Source organism: Tamandua tetradactyla, chromosome 3 (assembly GCF_023851605.1).
Source record: "Tamandua tetradactyla isolate mTamTet1 chromosome 3, mTamTet1.pri, whole genome shotgun sequence".
NCBI lineage: Eukaryota > Metazoa > Chordata > Mammalia > Pilosa > Myrmecophagidae > Tamandua > Tamandua tetradactyla.
Genome location: NC_135329.1, coordinates 169,908,351 through 169,926,798, shown reverse-complemented (window position 1 = coordinate 169,926,798; position 18,448 = coordinate 169,908,351). Strand labels below are relative to the sequence as shown.

At 35.6% G+C, this 18,448-nt stretch overlaps 1 protein-coding gene across 1 annotated transcript in view; it reads left to right on the top strand.

Annotated features, from left to right (window-relative positions):
- Positions 1-18,448, top strand: part of DNAH7 (dynein axonemal heavy chain 7) — a 339,933-nt gene that overhangs the window by 142,432 nt on the left and 179,053 nt on the right. The window contains exons 34-38 of the mRNA XM_077154513.1: positions 1,629-1,760; positions 3,067-3,291; positions 5,492-5,689; positions 16,781-16,936; positions 17,692-17,860. Coding sequence (XP_077010628.1) covers positions 1,629-1,760; positions 3,067-3,291; positions 5,492-5,689; positions 16,781-16,936; positions 17,692-17,860 — 880 coding nt within the window. The remainder of the gene's footprint in view (positions 1-1,628; positions 1,761-3,066; positions 3,292-5,491; positions 5,690-16,780; positions 16,937-17,691; positions 17,861-18,448) is intronic.

Below are 18,448 nucleotides of genomic sequence, written 5' to 3'. Positions count from 1 at the left end.
GATCTCTTAGAAATGACTTCAGCCCTAGAACAAATATAGGGAAATAAAGCTGGTATTCCTCTTGTGATTGGATATATTGTAGAAGAGCTTGAAGTTGAAGTTTGATTCAAGGTACAGATTTGGAAAGTGAAGCTAAAAATCCATGTTAATTTGATTACCTGATGGGAGAAGAAAGCAAAAGGATTGAATCCCAGGTGCACAAGGGTTTTAGATGTGAGAGGGAAGTGAGGAGAGCCTTGTAAGAAAAAAGTAGTCAGTCTTAACAGAAACTACCAAGAGGTCAAGGAACCTAAGGACTGACACACGTGTCCCTTGGGTTTGGCCATTGAGAAGATCACAGGCGACCCTAGGCTTGAAGGCTTCCAAGGGAGAGGTGAGGATGCTTCAGCAGCTGAGTGAGGACTTGTTGGGACTCTGGATCCAGACTGCTCTTCCAAGAAGCTTGGATATAACAAAAATATGTTGTAGCTATGAACTAATCATGTTAGAAAGCAAGCATGAATGATTTGAGGGTCTTAATAAAATAAGCTACAGTTTTTTTCAAGGAATTGTCTGAGAATGTGGATATTACAAATAAATGAATACTGTATACAATGAACTTATCTTTTTCAATAGCAAAGCAGGAAAACAATTTTAATGCAAGCTCTTCTAAAATGTGCCTTGCGCTTTTGTCCTCTCAAAATAATTATGAACACCTGTTATTTACTTTGTAGTAATATGTTTGTGTTTTATTTATTGCATGAGTAAGAAACTTAGCTGTTATTTCTACTTGTTTTTAGTGGGGTGGTGGCTGAGTTTGAAGTTAGCTACTTCTGATTTTTAGATTCCAGAGAGTTAATTTTTGCTTGTTAATCATGAGTCAAGAAGACTATAAAGTTTGGAGGAGAGATTTGAGGGAAGAAAACCTACATTTATTGAGAACTTGTATACTGCATAGTGCTAGGAGCTATTTATATTTTCTTACTTTATAAACTGACATGGTGAAACCCACCTCCCAAACTAAAGTGCACAAATTTTACAGCCCCTAGAAATGCTTCAAAACTTGTGAGTGTATCTCAAAGGGATGAGTTTACTACAAGTAGTGCTGTAGTTTATAACTATGTTCTAAAATGGGTTTTATTTATTAAGCATGTTAGGTAAGCAAACTAATTGCCTTCTCTGGAAGATTTTTAAGTGTTTTGGTTTATAAAATTATTAGAACATGGATCTGGGCCTTTTTTTCATTAATAAACTTAACATGTAATGGCAAGTCTTTTTTGTGTGTGGGGGTGGTGGTGGTGCATGGTCCGGAAATCGCACCCGGGTCTCCTGCATGAGAGGTGGGCATTCTACCATCGAACCACCCGTGCACCCTGTAATGGCAACTTTTTAAAATTTGGGAATCAGCATAAAGGACTGGTTAAAGAGCACAGACTACCTGGATGTGGTATCTACCGCTGCCATATTCTAGGCAAGGGAATTAACATGTGCCTCAGTTTTTCCACCTTTTTAGCCAGAATTGTAATAATAGTTTCTTCTGGTAGATATTATGGCTATTGGAATTAAATGGGCTCCACAAATATTAGCTGATAATATTTTAATTAGTGCCTAAACTCATTTTTTATAGACATTTTTTTCTGATTTTTCAGGAATTATCTCCTACTACTAATACAAACTTAGTCCGATCTTTAATGAATCTAATAGACTGTTTTATGGATGATTTTGCTGATGAAGTCAAACTAAAAGATAGAAATGACCGAGAAACATACTCTTTACTTGAGGTAAAGTTCATTGCCCTTTGTGCCTTGCCGTAGATAGAGGTTTCTCTGTTTTCCTCAAACTTTCCTAATTTATGAGTCTAATTTCTGCCCTGAAATTAGAGGCTGGTCAGTTAGTGGCAGCTGAACAATAAGGGAAGAGCGAGGCACAGCTGGCCGGCGCAGGTGGGGAAGCTCTCCTCTGCACAAGTGTTGTGTCATGAGGTTCGGGTGGAGCCCGCTATGTCCTCGGATCTGCCACTGAAATCTTGGGACATTTGGCCAACCTCAGAAATGATCCCAAATTTAGACAATGAGGTTCACCTCCCCTAAAGTCCAAATCATAATTATCCTCTGATTTTTTTTCCCTTTGATGTTCTTCCCTTTCTAATGAGATATTTTATGTATGTGTGTGTATTTAGGGGGAGGAAAGTGAGAAAATATATAGCTAATCTATAAGTGGATTTTAAAATTGGAATATGTATAGCTACAGGCCTTGAATATTCTTTAATAAATAAACTACTGTACTGCTAATGGTAGCATTTCTAATGTGGTCAAGTTGTTACTCTTATAGCTTATAGTTATGAAATAAATAACTTTTTGGTTATCTTAAGTTGTTTCCAGAGAGAAACAGCCTGCAATTAAACTAGGAGTACTAAATAAGGTCAAATGAGAATCTAGAAGTTTTATGAGCATTGTCAGGACTCTCTTAGCTTTGGCATTAAAAAAGAGATTTGATTGCAAAATAAGTATCAGATTTTCTCAATTAGTTGTGGGTCTTGTCTCCTACCCTATTTCGTCTGCCTGAGTCCAGTAAGAAGAGAGCTAATGTCTCTGCTTGCAGGCTTGCAGTTGTAGCTATGAAATCACTCATATGATTAATAAAACAAGCAGTGACAATAATATTTTGTCCTACTTTTCAAAAACACAGAATCAGAATCTAAATTTATAGTAATGTCTATATTGCAGTATTTGCCTTATTAAAGTATACCTTAATACCCTGATAAAAGCTATCTCAATGTTCTTTTTAATATCAAGCTCTGTGGTATATTTAAAATACCATGTGACTTACTAGGGTCATCATTCTAGGTGGTAACTCTGGTTAGAATTTATACTTTGCATTTTATTATGTTCTCTAATAGTAAGAGTTTATAAGGCATGCTTTCTGATAACCGACTAGTTATTACAAAATCCTGATGTAACCTGCCATTGTATATCAGTTTATGCATTTCCTTCCAGAGATATTAATCTGGCTGATCTGTCTGGATTTTCAAGGATAGATTAAAGTTATTCTTTAATTGTACTTTCCCTTCTCATCTCTCCAATGCAGGGTATTTTTCTGTTTTCATTGATCTGGTCCATTGGTGCTTCTTGTAAAGATGATGATCGGTTTAAATTTAATAAGATTCTTCGAGAACTAATGAAAGGTCCAATTTCAGAACTAACTCGAAATAAATATAAATTACTGGCTGGTGCTGAACAAACATCCTCAAAGATGCTAACTGTCCCATTTCCTGAAAAAGGAACAATTTATGATTACCAATTTGTCACTGAGGTAAGAGTTCTCTCTGACAAGCTGGTTGGAGTCCCTTCTGAGACTCACACATTTATTTCTCAGTGGCTCTGCTGCCACCTTCTGTCACTGTTTATCTTAAGAGAGTGTGGAATAGAAGAAAGTGCACCAGCTCTGAAGTCAGACACACTTGGCTAGGATTCCAAGTAAAACCACTTTTTCCCTATGTGATTTTGCCTATGTTAGTTATTTAATCTCTCTGAACCTCAGTTTTCTCATTGATAAAATTCAATAATAATAATAATGCATGGGGCATTTATACTCATTAAATGACAGTATACATTAAGATACCTAAGCTAGGCCAGGTACATACTGTTCAAGGACACCTCTTAGAGATTCAGGATGCATGATAGTATTATCACAGGTACTAAGAAATCCTGCAGGAAAGCAGTTAGTTTAAGGTTAATTCAGCATTTCGCTGACTGACTGGATAATAAAACTTGATTGGTATTTGTTTGCTTGCTTATTTTTTTTTTTTAACACATTCTGTAAGTATTGTTCTGAGGGCAGAGCTTTGGAGTAAATTTTATTTGAATAAATGAAGATTTAAGTAATATTAGGATCATACCAATTTTAATTTTATATCCTAAGTTTTTCTCTTGGTAACTAGATTACCTTACAATCTCATGAATGTTCCTTTCACTTCTATTTTAAAGCCTCCCTATGTTCTACCATAGAAGTAGACTGTGATCTAGTCAAACAGTGTCCTCTGCTTTGACATTTGGACTGATTTCATTGATTTTAGTTTTTCACTTTTATAAGTGCTGCTTTAGTGAATTTCTTGTACACAAGTAATTGTGTACATATCTGATTAATTCCTTAGGATGAATTCCTAGAAAAGGAATTACTGTATTGATTTTTGTTCATCTTATGGCTCTTGAATATATTGCCAAGCTTACCTCAGAATGGATTTTTTCACCCTGTCAACATATTGTTGCTTATTTTACTTCAAACTATTAATAATACCCTGTACTCTCAGAGTGCTTTATGGCTTATTAAGCTTTTCTGTAATTACTTCTATTTTGTTTTCTCAACACCAAAGCAAAGTGGGAAGGGTAAGTTTATTTTGCAAAATTTTACCTTTGAGGAAAATGGGGCTCAGCGATATTAAATAACTGTACATTCCAGGTTTTCTGATTCTTCTTCCTAACTTTACCATATCTTGATAAAAGGTACGTATTAGAAAAGATCAAGAATATGTAAAAGGCATTATTTTAATCATCTTTTCCATAAATATTTATTGGCAATACAATTTTTCATACTGCTGTGAATTCAGTCTTCTCAAAAAAATATGTTCAGTATGCATGGGACTGTTCTGGATGATTCAAAAATAAATAAAGCACAATGTTCCTCTCTCTAAGTTGATAACCTCTTCAGAAGAGAGTCTTGTAGCATTTTAGGCCAATGCGGTATCATGCATCAAGGCCCACGGCCCAGGGCGTGTTTGAACTGGCAGGTCCATCATTGAAGCCGGATTGTGGAACACATGATGTGACAGAAGGATAGTTGTGAATTTTGATGGGCTTTGAATGCCCAGGAATTTGATTTTCATTCTGTAAGAATGGGAGGGGTCACAGTGTTTTCCTAAGAATAAAAAGTTAACATGGCATTCTTAGAAATTTTTATTATGAACATGGTCATAGAAAATATTTTCATTCACAAGCTGATTGGCTGCAAAGATACAGCATAGTGGTAATTCACAATAATCATCATCTCATATTAAGAAATCTTTCCTGAATGATAAACTAGTGTTATAAAGACCTTCATAAGGATCACACAATATATAGCTGATGTTCTAAGGAGAAAAAATCTATGTTGTTTAATATTTATTGAATAGAATTCATTGCCCCTTAACCCATTTATTAATTCATTTTTCTTAAGGCCATAAACAAATCTAATATTTGAGTAAAATAATTGGTCTTTGGGTTGGCCTAAGCAGTAGTTTTAGGGCATCAAAAATATCACAGCACTATCATTTCATTTTTGTTCATCAGAAAGTTGGATTTATCCTTAATGCACACATAAAATTTAACTCTCAAACTCAGGATGAAGTGTCTTAAAGAATAAAAGCAAATTTGTAAATATAAGGTTGTGGCATTGCCCTTTCCTACAATCACACAGCAGTACAGAGCTTTTAAAGGTATTTTATAACATTCAGTATTTGGCTGCTTATTATCAATAGGGAATAGGAAAATGGGAGCCATGGATAAAGAGATTGGCAGAAGCTCCTCCAATTCCTAGAGATGTGTTATTCAATGAAATCATTGTACCAACTCTGGACACAGTTCGATACTCTGCATTAATGGAATTGTTGACCACCCATCAGAAACCTTCAATATTTGTAGGACCGACAGGAACGGGAAAGAGTGTTTATATTATGGTGAGTATTATAGAAATCTATATATAAGAATGCTATTTTAAAACTATCTTAAACAGTAGGCTTTAATCATTTTTTAAAAAAACACTCAAGTATTTTGATGTTTGTACCATGGAGAAAATTTAATTGCTTTTTTTCTTCATAAAATTGATTAAAGGTATGATACCATTTTATGTCATGAAATCATTGGCCTATTTATTTAGATATATTAGTAACAGCTTGTTCAGTATGAATAATCTCATATCCCTGGAAAAATTTTAACAATTTTACTTATATAATTTTCTAAATAATTTACTGTCTGAAGGACTACGATGTTGTAGTCAGACTTATTTTCTTTAGTGATTTCGGGAATCATACCTGTTGTGTATTGGTGAAGGTCATGCTCACTGTTGTAACAGACAAAGCCCCAATTCTCAGTATCTTTATAAAGACGGGTTTTCTCAAGTTTGGAAATTCATGTTGATGGGAGACCAGTGTTGGCCTCTAGTTCCAGATTCTGAAGACACTGCAGTCAGTAGTAAGTAGTGCCCATCCCCTTCCTTTGGCATGGAAGTAAGTTCAAGTTTTCCTGGGGTCAGCTGGACAATGTGGAAGATAACTGGATTTGAATCCTCTTTGGGCTCGACTCTGGATGACTGCTCACAAAGGCAAGTGGACCCCTTAGCGAAGGATGTCAGCCTGACGTGTCGGGATCATGCAGTATGGACATCCCTGTGGAGTATTTAAAGAACCCGGATCTATGCATCTCTGGCAAAAGACAGCAGTAGCCGAGAGAGAACTTTGGTGAAGCCGGTGCAGTAGGACTTTTGCCTCTGTTCCTCTGCCTCTACCTCCTACCTAGCCGCTGGAGAGCAGAGGAGGAAGTTAAGGAGGTGGAGGAGAGTAAGGCGCTCTCAGACGTCACTGCCGCTCTGCGGATTCTGGCAGATTCACACTCAGACTAGTTAATGACTGTAACTGCTTCTAGTCCTTCATTCATCTTGCTTTTTTTTTTTTATTTTGGCATGGGCAGGCTCTGGGAATCAAACCCAGGTCTCTGGCATGGCAAGTGACAATTCTTCCACTGAGCCACTGTTGCACTGCCTGGCCTTACATTTTAATTTAATCCTTCCAGAATATATTTGGGTATATAATTTAACTGTTGTCCTAGTAACCATTAATCGAATAATCTTTCTTTCACAATGGGTTGTTATGACCGTAATGAAAACTGAATGCTTGCGTGGTGTGAGGGTGGCGCAGTAGCAGAGTTCTCGCCCGCCACGCCAGAGACCCGGGTTCAATTCCTGGTGCCTGCCCATGCCAGAAAAACAAAAACAAAAAACAAAATGACTAAATAATTGTATGTGTCAGGGAATATCCAAGAGTAGGGTGGGGAGAAGTTTTGATTGAGACTGTAAATTGAGGTATTGATTTGGCTTGGAATTTTAAAGAAATAGCTGAAAATATATTAAAAACTAAGGGATTTTATCAAGATGTCATCAAGAAGCAGGGAAGGGAGATTTGACATGGTTAAAGGCAGTGGCTACAGAAAAGCCATTTATCCTCATCAGATTCAGCCAAGACAATAAACTGCCCAGGCAAAAATCATTACTTTTTTTTTTTTTTTTTTTTTACAAAGTATGGGAACATACCTTGCATTTTAATTACAAAATGTGTGATTTTTTATAACTTGCTTTTTTCCTGAACAATATGTTCTAAATATTTTCCTATTTTATTATTTTCTCCAAGGTGACTTTAATGACATCATAGTATTCTTTAATTGTATGCTAATCAATTCAAGCCCTGATTTTTCTAGGTTTTACTCTAAAAATAAGACTGCAGTGAACTTTTTTGTTGTTGTTTGGCAGCTAAATCTTTGTTTTATCTCTGCTTATTTGCTTAGGATAAAATTCCTAGATTCCTGTGGTGAAATTGTTGATTTTTGATATTGTCATTTTTCTTCAGGAAGATTATACTAATTTACATCCCACTAGCAGTTTTTGATAGCCCAAATTGTAGTTTTTATTGGTATTATATTTTCATTTAATCCATCTAGAATTTATTTTCATGTTGTTCTAGTGTGCTAGCTGCCTGAATGCAATATACCAGAAATGGAATGGCTTTTTTGAAAAAGGAAATTTAATAAATTGCTAGTTTACAGTTCTAAGACCGAGAAAATGTCCCAATTAAAGCAGGTCTATAAAAATGTCCAATATAAGGCATCAGGGAAAGACACCTTGGTTCAGGAAGGCCGAAGAAGTTCAGGGTTTCTCTCAGCTGGAAAGGTACATGGTGGAATGTGACTGCGTCTCCTTGCTTTCTCCCCAGGCTTCTTGTTTCACCAAGTGCTCCTGGGGGTATATTCCTTCTTCATCTCCAAGGGTGTCTGGCTGTTCTCGTCTGGGCTCTGGTTCTCATCATTCTTGTCACCCCGACGTGGCTCTGTTCTCTCGGAATCTCGTCTCTGAAACTTTCTCCAAAATGCTTCCTCTTTTAAAGGATTCCAGTAAACTAATCAAAACTCAGTGAAATTGGTAGAGTTGCGTCTCCATGTAGATGATCTAATTAAGTTTCCAGCATACAGTGCTGAGTAGCATTTAAAAGAAACGACTGCCTCCACAAAATGGATCAGGATTAAAACATGGTTTTTCTAGGGCACATAATCCTTTCAAACCAGCACAGATGTATAGTGAACAACTGCTTTAGTACCATTGATTGTCGGATCTTTTTTTAAACCACATACTTGAAATGATGCCTTTTATCATATACTAAATTCTAGAATGCGCCAGAGTCTCAATCAGAATATTCTATTTTACTGATTTGTTCTGGCATTAGTAATACTTAAATTGTTCATGTACAAATATTTGAAATTAGTGTTAACTGTCATCTTATCCCCCTAACTCCAGGTTGCATTTTTTTTTTAATTTCTTGATTTTCCATCCTTCATGGATTATAAGCTCAAATTCTTTTGGGAACTAGGAATATAACAAGACTGTATGAAATGCACTGGGAGAAAAAAATTAGCAATAAGACACTTTCAGTGCACTCACTATGAACCTACAAACACGAATTAAGGCTGGATTCTACCTGCAGATTTTCAGTTTGCAAACGTTTGATAAACTTTATAATCATTTTGCCTCTTAGAGCCACTAGAGAACATTTGTGATTTTCTTCATATATATATATAGTTCCTAGGCATTTTATTTTATTTTACTTTTTGCTTAAATGAATGGACATTTTACCATTTTAACTAGCTTTTAAATAAAATAATTGACTTTTATATTTTTTAACTATCTAGAATAATTCATTTCTAATTATTTTTCAGTTTCTTCCTTGAATATCACTCATGTCATCTAAAGATAATGATTTTTAGAAATTTTTTAAATAGTTGAAATTCTTTCTTCTTGAATAATTTCATTACCTGGAAAGTCCACGATTATGTTTAAAAATGCTTTTTATCCATAACCCTGTCCTAATGAAGATGACAAGTGAGAAATTTTGGGGCTCTTTCCCTCTACAGAAACTTTGAACAAACTAAAAGAACTGGCAGTATAGATAAGCTAACTAAGCTACCCATTTTAGTTGGGTAAGATTTACATATGTTAATGGTAAAAATATTTGTATTTTAATATTTTCCTGAAATAAGGAAAATATTTAGTAACATAGGTCATTACTATAGCAGTGCACATATTTATAAGAACTTAATACTTGATATTTTGAGAACATTCACAGTTTTGACAGCTGATCAAAAGATATGTTAGTTTTTAATACTTAGAATTTAAGGACTTTGCTATCTGAATATGCAGATTTTTTCCTTGTTGCCTTAATTTTAAATTGGTTTATGAAGCTTATTGTGCAAACACAGGCTTTACTGTGATTATTGTATACTTCGTTTAAATATGCCTATGGTTAAGCTAACTAAGATACCCATTTTTGGTGGCTCTAAGTATATTGTTTGTTTTCTTAAATTAAAAGAAAAATTTTAATTAAAAAAAAACTGGCAAAAGCATCATTCTCAAAGCCTCAGAAAACAGTTAAAGGACTGCAGTAACAGGGAAAGCACTGAATCAAGAAGAAGGCTATTTAAAAACAGGATCTCTTGGAATTTGGCTGGCCCCTCACCCACTCCTCACTGCCTTAGCATAGAACCAGCCTCTATTCCCTGTATGGATCCCTGCTCCCAGTTCCAGAGGGATCAGTGTAACCTTCGTGTGCTTACTGGGAGCATGTGTGTCTGACTCACTGTGTCTGGTGTTGGCCTGAGGGACTTGCTATCCTAGAACTTGCCCTTTATGTAGAAGGTGGCTTACAGAGCTCTCCTACAGAATGCTATGGAAGGGCACTCAGATAGCTTCTTGGGCAAAGGTTTGTAGGCATACGATACGCAATGCAGTGCCCAGGAGCATGAAGAGACAGTTTCCTGGGGAAGAGGGGACTGCTTTATCCATATGAATGGGGAAGTTCTTAGGGCCATCTGTGCACGCCCAAGACAGGATATATGTGCAGAAAGGACCAGGGAGGCTACTGTACTTTGGCCTAGAGCTCTCCTCTAAACTCATTTTATGGATAAGCTCTGAAGGTGAGAACTTGCACAGGTCAATTTACAAATACTGGGTAAGGTGTTTTTCTGTTTTTTCCCCTTTTTTGTGCTGCTTGTTAGCTCCTGGTATTGGAGGAAAGCTCTGTCATAACACTAATTGGATGCAAGTTTAAACAGATGCCTCAGGCGGGCCGCGGTGGCTCAGCGGGCAAAGTGCTTGCCTGCTATGCCGGAGGACCTCGGTTCGATCCCCGGCCCCAGCCCATGTAACAAAAACGGAGAAACAGAATACAATAAAAAACAAGAAAATGTTTAAAAATGTTTCCCTTTCTTCCTTCCTTCCTTCCTTCTATCCTTCCTTCCTTCTCTCTGTCTTTCCTTTAAAAAAAAAAAAATAAATAAAAATAAACAGATGCCTCAGAGTCTAAATTTCAGTGATAAAACTCTAAATATCAGAATGTCCCGGTCTCAACAAAAGATACAGGAAGTGATGGCCCAGGCAAAGCAAAAAATTAAATCATTATAAACCATCAGTGAAGAAGATGAGAACTAAGACATTTTAAAGACTTAAAAAAAATAGTCTTAGATGTGCTCAAAGAGTTAAGGGAAAATATGGATAAAGAACTAAAGGAAATCAGGAAAATAACATATGAACCCCAAAAAGAAGATCAATAGAGATATGGAAATTATGAAATGGAGCCAAACAGAGCCAAATAGTAACAAATGAAACTTCTTTCAAGGAATTTAGCAGCAGAGTGGAGCTGGAAGAAGGAAGAATCAGTCGACTTGAAGAGAAGAGTATTTACATCATCCCATCTGAGGAGCAGAAAAATGAAGGAATGAGGAAGAGAGAACAGATCCTGAGGAATTTGGAACTCCTCAAACATGAGAATCCCATAAGGAGAGAGAAGAAAGAATAGAGCAGAGAGCAATAAAATAAGGACTAAAAAAGTTCCAAACTTAACAAAAGACATGATTGTATATATCTAAGATGCTCAACAAACTCCAAACAGTAGGTTTTTATCAGAAACCACAGAAACAAGAAGGCAGTTTGTTGAAGCTGCCAGAATGCAGTATACCAGAAGAACAGCTCTTTTTGGCATGGGCAGGCTCTGGAAATCAAACCCCTCTGGCATGGCAGGCAGGAATTCTGCCACTGAGCCACCATTGCACCACCCAGAAATGGAATGGCTTTTAAAAGGAAATTTGATGAAGACACCCACAAGAGGTTACCTTCACTTAAGAAAGGCTGATGCCGTCCAGAGCACCTCAGTCAGCTGTAAGGCATGTGTCTGGCAACTGCTGGTCCCTTGCTCCTGTGCTCTGTTGCTTTCAGCCTCTGTTTCCTGTAGGGTTTCCTCACTTGGCATCTGTGGGCCCTTCTCTTAGCTCCTCTAGAACATAGCTTTGGGTTCTTTTTGCTTAGTTTCTCATGGGAAGGCTAATTGTGTGTCTGCTGGGCCCTACATCTCCAAATGTCTGGTCCAACTCTAAAGCAACTGTCCTCCAAGTGTCTGCATCTGTCAGTTCTGAACTCTCTCCAAAATGTCTCTTCTTTAAAGGACTCCAGTAAACTAATCAAGACCCAGCCTGAATGGGGGTAGTCATATCTCCAACTAATCAAAAGGTCACACCCACAATTGAGTCTGTCACATCTCTGTGCAGATAATCTAATCAAAATTTTCATCCTATACTATTAAATCAGGATTAAAGGAAATGATTGCCCCAAAAGATTGAATCAGGATTAAAACATGGCTTTTCTAGGGTACCTAATAGTTCCAAACCAGCATGCATGTATAAAGTGCTGAAAAATTGCCAACCAAAAATTCTGTATTTGGCAAAACTGTCTTCCAAAATGAAGGAAGAAGAAAAATTAGGGAAGGATTAAGATATGCCCATATATAGAAGCTGAAAGAGTTTGTTACCATTGGGTCAGCTGTACAAAAAAATGCTAAAGGAAGCTCTGCCAGTTGAAAGGAAAAGGTACTAAAAAATTGAATGAAGCCATGTGAAGAAATAAAGTCTTCTGTAGAGACAATGACAAAGGTAAATATAAATACCAGTACTGTTGTATTTTTTTTATTTGTAACTACTTTTTAAATCCTACAGGATCTAAAAGACAAATGCATAAAATGTAATGATCAATCAGTGGTTTGGGACTCAATGAATAAGAATGTAATTTGTGACAAGAACTGCATTAAACTGGGAGGGTAGAAGAGTATTGAAACATAGTTAATATATGCTACTGGAGTTAGGCTGTATCAAAGTGAAGAAGATTGTTATAGACTTAGGACGTTAACTACAAAGAAAATATGACAGAATATGTAAGCTCATAGAGACTGAAAGGTTACCCTAGGGGTGGCAGTAGGGCCGATGGGGAATTAATGCAAACAGGTGTAGGGTTTCTTTTGGAGTGAGAGAAAGTTTCTGGTGGTGGATGGTGGTGAGGTACTGCAACATTGCAAGTATGAGTAATCCCACTTGCTTAGAGACGTTAAGGTGGAAGGATTCAAGTTGTATATATGTTTCCTCAATTAAAAACCATCAACTGAGAAAGATAATAAATTCAATGCATGATACTGTGTGGGTTCTAAGAATGGAAGTAAAAAGGCTGAAAATGGCATTATTGAGACATAGGAAAAAATTAGAATATATATATTATAAGCTTTATGTCAATGTTAAATTTCTTAAACACAATAATTGCATGTAAGATAAATAGATAAATGAGCATCATTGTTTGTAGGGAATGTACATGTTCAAGAAGTATTATATGTGTAACCTGCTCTCGCATGTTATGAAGATGGATGGATGTGTGGATGGACAGACAGATATAGATTGATAGATACAAAGAATGATTATATCTACAGATTTAATTGGAAGGAGGGGCTATATAACTGTGCTTCCCAGGCGCTATCACTAAAGCATGTCTTCCTTCTGAAGACTGAAAAATCTGGGAATCCATGATAATCAGATGTTCTTTGTGCAAGTGAACTCATCTCTGGTTGCTATGTTCTAGAATGTTGTAGTTTTGTTTTAATGCTAATGTGAAGTTGTCCATTATCTCTCCCTTCCCTTGCCCTGATAAATTAACAGTTGGTTGTATTTGTAAACAATATCAATTATGTAGCTGGAGTGTTTAAAAAAAAACTCTTCTTCAGTGAAACGAAACATTATTTTGAGACAATGCTATATAGCTTTCATTTCCATAAAGTAATTTCACTGATAATTTATTCTTATAAAATGCTTAATGAACCCTTGTATGTACTTACAGTCTGTCTTATTGAAAGTATTAAATAGTAAATTTCATTTTTAAAGTGATTTTCTCTTCAAATTATTTCATTTCTAAGTATTTTAATTATAAACAATAATTTTAAAAGAAAAATTACAGTTAGAAATTCCATAAAAGCATAATGAATTATAATAATACACTTTGCAGCTAAGAAGTATGAAGACAGACTGAGCATATTTGTAAAGAGGAGTTTAACTTAATTGTGGTGGGAAGGCATTTACAATTTTCGAGATTTGCATAGTTAATGGGGCTTAATTTAATCATTGTTAACAAATACAATATATAACATTATGCTTGTTTCTCTTTTAAAGGCAAGCTTTATTGGCGTACAAGTGTTTTCCTTTTCACATAGCTTTCTTACATAGCTTTTTAAAAACAATTTTAATCAAATGTATACTTTAATCATATTGAAAAAAGAAACTAAAGTATATTTTATAAGTATGCACTTAATTTTGAGTGTTATCTGTAAAAAGGACTCATTTTTCAATGAATAAAGTGTAATTTTATCTGTAGGAAAGTATAAGACATACCGATAATTCATTTGAACCAAAGAATAAAGCTTAGTTGAATGATAGCTTATGAAAATATAAATTTTGTTTACATAATTTTTAAGCCAACCTGCTGAAAAGTGAAACTGGACTTAGATTTTTTAAATCAGTGATGACGAGCACCTAGAGTTATAGAAACATTTGGATAATGGTTTGAATTATGTTTTATCTTTATATATAACATGAACAAAATATAAAGCCATAGCATATTGATTGTACTCGAGTTAAATTCCATTTGCTTTCTTTTTGTTTGCATTTACTTGGTCTTTTTTTGCCTGTGCTATTTTTACTTTTATTTTTAACTTTTAACCTTTTTGAATCACTTTGTGTTTTAGAATTGCGTTTTATTTTGTGTGTGTTAATTTGAGCCTTCTTTTTCTTTTAACAAGCAAATTGATCTTACTTTCATAAATTGCCATGAGTATGTCTAAACATCTTTTTCATATTTTCTTGTTGGATTTTTATGCTCTTGCTCTAAAAAATTCTAATCTGGTGCTATGGTGCTCTTTGTTTTCTTCCTATTGATTGAAAATGTTATGTAAACTATTTAAAATTAGTGCTCTTTAAATCTATTTTAAGCGTGATTTTTTCCTTAAATCTATTTTTTTCTAAATTTTGAGTTTACAAATTATCAAGGCCTTGAATGAAGTAGTATCTATTGACCATCTTCCTTTATTCAGTTATTCAGTTCAGGAAGGGTGGCATAATGTTACTTCCTTCCACGTGCTCCTCACCATTTTTTGTTAGATTTTTAAAATCTGTCTATTATTGCTAAATTATTTCTATTATTATGCATCCTATATTTTCAGTAGTGTTTATATTACATATGAATTTTTAACAACTATCTCTACTTACTATAATTAGATTTAGTTCTGCTTTTAAATGGCTTCAGTACCGACTACCAGACCTTTCATGCAATGACTTATGCATGTGTTGGGGATGTCTTTATTATTATTCTTGTCTTATATTGTCCATCTTTCCATCTGTTCGTTCATCCATCCATCCACCCAATCTCCATCCATTCTTTTTTGTTTTGTTTTGTTTTTTAACATGGGCAGGCACCGGAAATCGAACCCGGGTCTCCCGCATGGCATGTGAGAACTCTGCCTGCTGAGCCACCATGGCCCGCCCACCAGCTGTTCTTATATCTAACAAATATTTATTAATTACTCACCACAGGACTGCCATCATTTGTTGAAAGAATGTTATAAAAATATTTAACTGTGTTCCCGGACCACGCACCCCCCAAAAAAAAATTTTAACTACACTATATTTTACACTATGTAGGCAGGCAAAGTGAAACTTTTTTTAGAGAATCTTAAAACTTGATTGGATTTTCTTTACACAGACATTTCATAAGACTGATTCCTTTATTATAGTAACTGCTCAGAATAGACTTATTTCCTTAAATAAACATAATTACTTTTAAACTATTTTTTCTCTTTAGATAATATTTTAATCATAAGGTCATAGAAAGACATTTTAGTTATAAAATCATGAAAAAATATTCCTGCTCTTTTTTTCCCTCAACTTCTCCATCCTCTTCTTTTGCTATTCTAACAGGAAATCATGGGTTTGAGCAAAAACTTTTCAGAGGTTTTTTGAGAATTTCTGTTTAGAATGTCCTCATTTCATGCAAGAGAAAATAGTTTTAAATTACAAAGTGGATCCTGCTGAGTTGGAAGAAGGAATGAAAATTAGAAAATTAGCCCTTATTCAGTGTCTCTGATCAACTCTTTATCCTTTTTCCTTCCTCATTTTCTCCATCTGTTCTACCTCCCAAATACTCCTGACATGTGTACTGAATGTAGTAGTGAAGGGAAGTCATAGTTTCTTTTTAAACTGTAAGTGTGCCATGATACATAAGTTAATGTTTGGAAGTGTCTTTAAATTTCTCATTTGGTTGATTATGGTAATGTTTAGCATACAATCAATTTATGAAAAGGGGACTTACTTAAGGTATTTACCCACCCAACATTTTGGGTTGGTATTCCAGTACTTTATACACAATAAAGTCGAATGTTAGAAGCAGGTATTAAGTTTGGAACAGGCAAAAACCAACTCACATTTTGCCCTGACATACCCATATGTGCCTGTGATAGTAGTACTAATTTTTTAAATATGATTTACTTAAGATTTTCTAACAATCTGGCCCTTAATTGGGGAGGGAGAGGCAGCATATCCAGGGCTGTTTAGGGTTAAGGTATGGGAGTAACAAGCATATTTTAAAGAGCTCCTCAGGAAATTCTGATACACCCAAAATGTTGATTAAGAACCTTTGTAATTGTGCCTGCTTTTCAGTGAATTCCATTTCCAAAATGCAATTATGTATTTTTAAGCTTCCTAACTTACAGTCCAATGACTTGATAAATAATTGGAAAGAAAATAAGGCATATTTAAAAGAACACCAATTCTAGAGAGAGACAAGTGGTGGTATGAGTCTCTGCCCCCTTAGGTTAAGTTCTTTAAGCTCTGAGTCTCTGTGACTTCATGTTAAGAAGGAGCATGTACTCTGCATGGTTGCTGAGAAAATCAGAGCAGTTACATGTGTGGGACCTGGGCAGACAGAGGTACTCCTGTAGACGTGGCATCTGTTAGCACTGTCGAGTCTTTTCTTTTTACCTTGTTTTCATACTCTAAGGTTAAAACCGAGGCCATCAACAGTGATGATTAGTGTTTATTTTGAAATATCAAAGTGATTCTGACTGTGGCTCATTTTCTTATTTCCTGCTCTATAGAATTTTCTTTTAAATCAACTCAATAAGGAAGTCTACAAGCCTCTGCTAATTAACTTCTCAGCACAAACTACAGCAGCTCAAACTCAGAACATTATCATGTCAAAATTGGATAAAAGGAGAAAGGGAGTTTTTGGTCCTCCTCTGGGCAAGAGAATGGTAATCGCTCTCGGTGTCTATATGTATACTCTAACAGTTCGCATGTACTGCTACAGTCATACGAGAAAACCAAACATGGGATGTCTGACTGCAACTGGCTTTACAACTATTTGTACCATTTTTATGACAAATGTTCATTCAGAAGCTTTCCTAAAATTTATGACCATATCTTTACCTGCATTAGACAAGTTGAAATTAAAAACCAGCAGTTCCTGGAATTGAAGGTTGAATACTCATCTGGGAAATACTCTTCGTTTCTCCAATTCTCTATATTTTCACTCGGCATTTCTTGCCTATCACCCTTCTAGGCCTTTCTCAACCCAACTATCAATTCACTTATCTCCATTCTAAGAAGGAAACCCTCCCCACTCTCAGTGTCATCACTGAAAGGCTATACTCATTTAAAATCTTGCCTTCTCATTTTTTAAAAATTTTTTTCTCATTTATTTTAATGTATTGAATTTGTACAAAGAAAAAAGAAAAAAGATTATATCACGAAACAAAGTTTATGAGGAGTTTAAGTTCCAAACTACTAAACCTATAAAGGTTAATAATGAGAGTGTGGCTCTTTTCCTAGAGGAAATAAGTTCCCTAAAAGCATGGATGTTAGGGGATATTATTTGTGATGGGGGGGGGGTTGGAATCAATCACTTACAGCTTCTATACTCTACAAATTCTTCATCTCAACTGTTTTTACACAATAGGCATTATTTTAAGATGTTAGCATCTAATACCTCTTCTCTTTTCCCCCTCAGGTTGTCTTTGTAGATGATGTCAATATGCCAGCTCGGGAGGTATATGGGGCTCAGCCACCCATTGAATTACTTAGACAGTGGCTAGATCACTGGAATTGGTATGACCTTAAAGATTGTTCCATGATTAAACTAGTGGACATTCAAATTATGTGTGCTATGGGACCTCCAGGTACATTTTCTGAATTTGTGATTATGTTTTAAAAAATTAATCACTCTGGTTATATCTAAAAAGATGCCTGGAGAAAGAAAGAGAAACCCAGTTTCACCTTTTGAGTTATTATGCTGTATGACTATGTCCATTATGACCCAAGGGAGCTCCACTGGGCTGAGAAGTAGTCAATACTGCAAAGTGGGTGGTCTTGGTTGGGCCAGTTTTTCTAAATCTTCCACCCAACCCCCACTTTCTGGAGCTTTGCTCTCCATATCTTGGACCTGTACTCTGAGACCTCAGATGCCCCTGGGGCAGCTTATCTCCCTCTATTTCATTCCTTAATGCTTCAACTGTATGAAATATCTGCTTCTGAATTCAACTTGCCTCTATGCCAGTTAAGTTCTATTTTAGCAAGTGTGTGGATTTAGATAGGCTATTGAGAAGAATGCAAGTAGGAAATGTCAAAAGAATTAACCCTTGAAGAGGAATTTATAAACTCAAAGGACTTTCTATGTAGGGAAGCATTTTGTGTGTGCGCTGAGTTGTCCAAAATGGGTTTGATTCAGTTAACTGGACATCTGTAATTGTTCTCTCCCTGACCTCCAG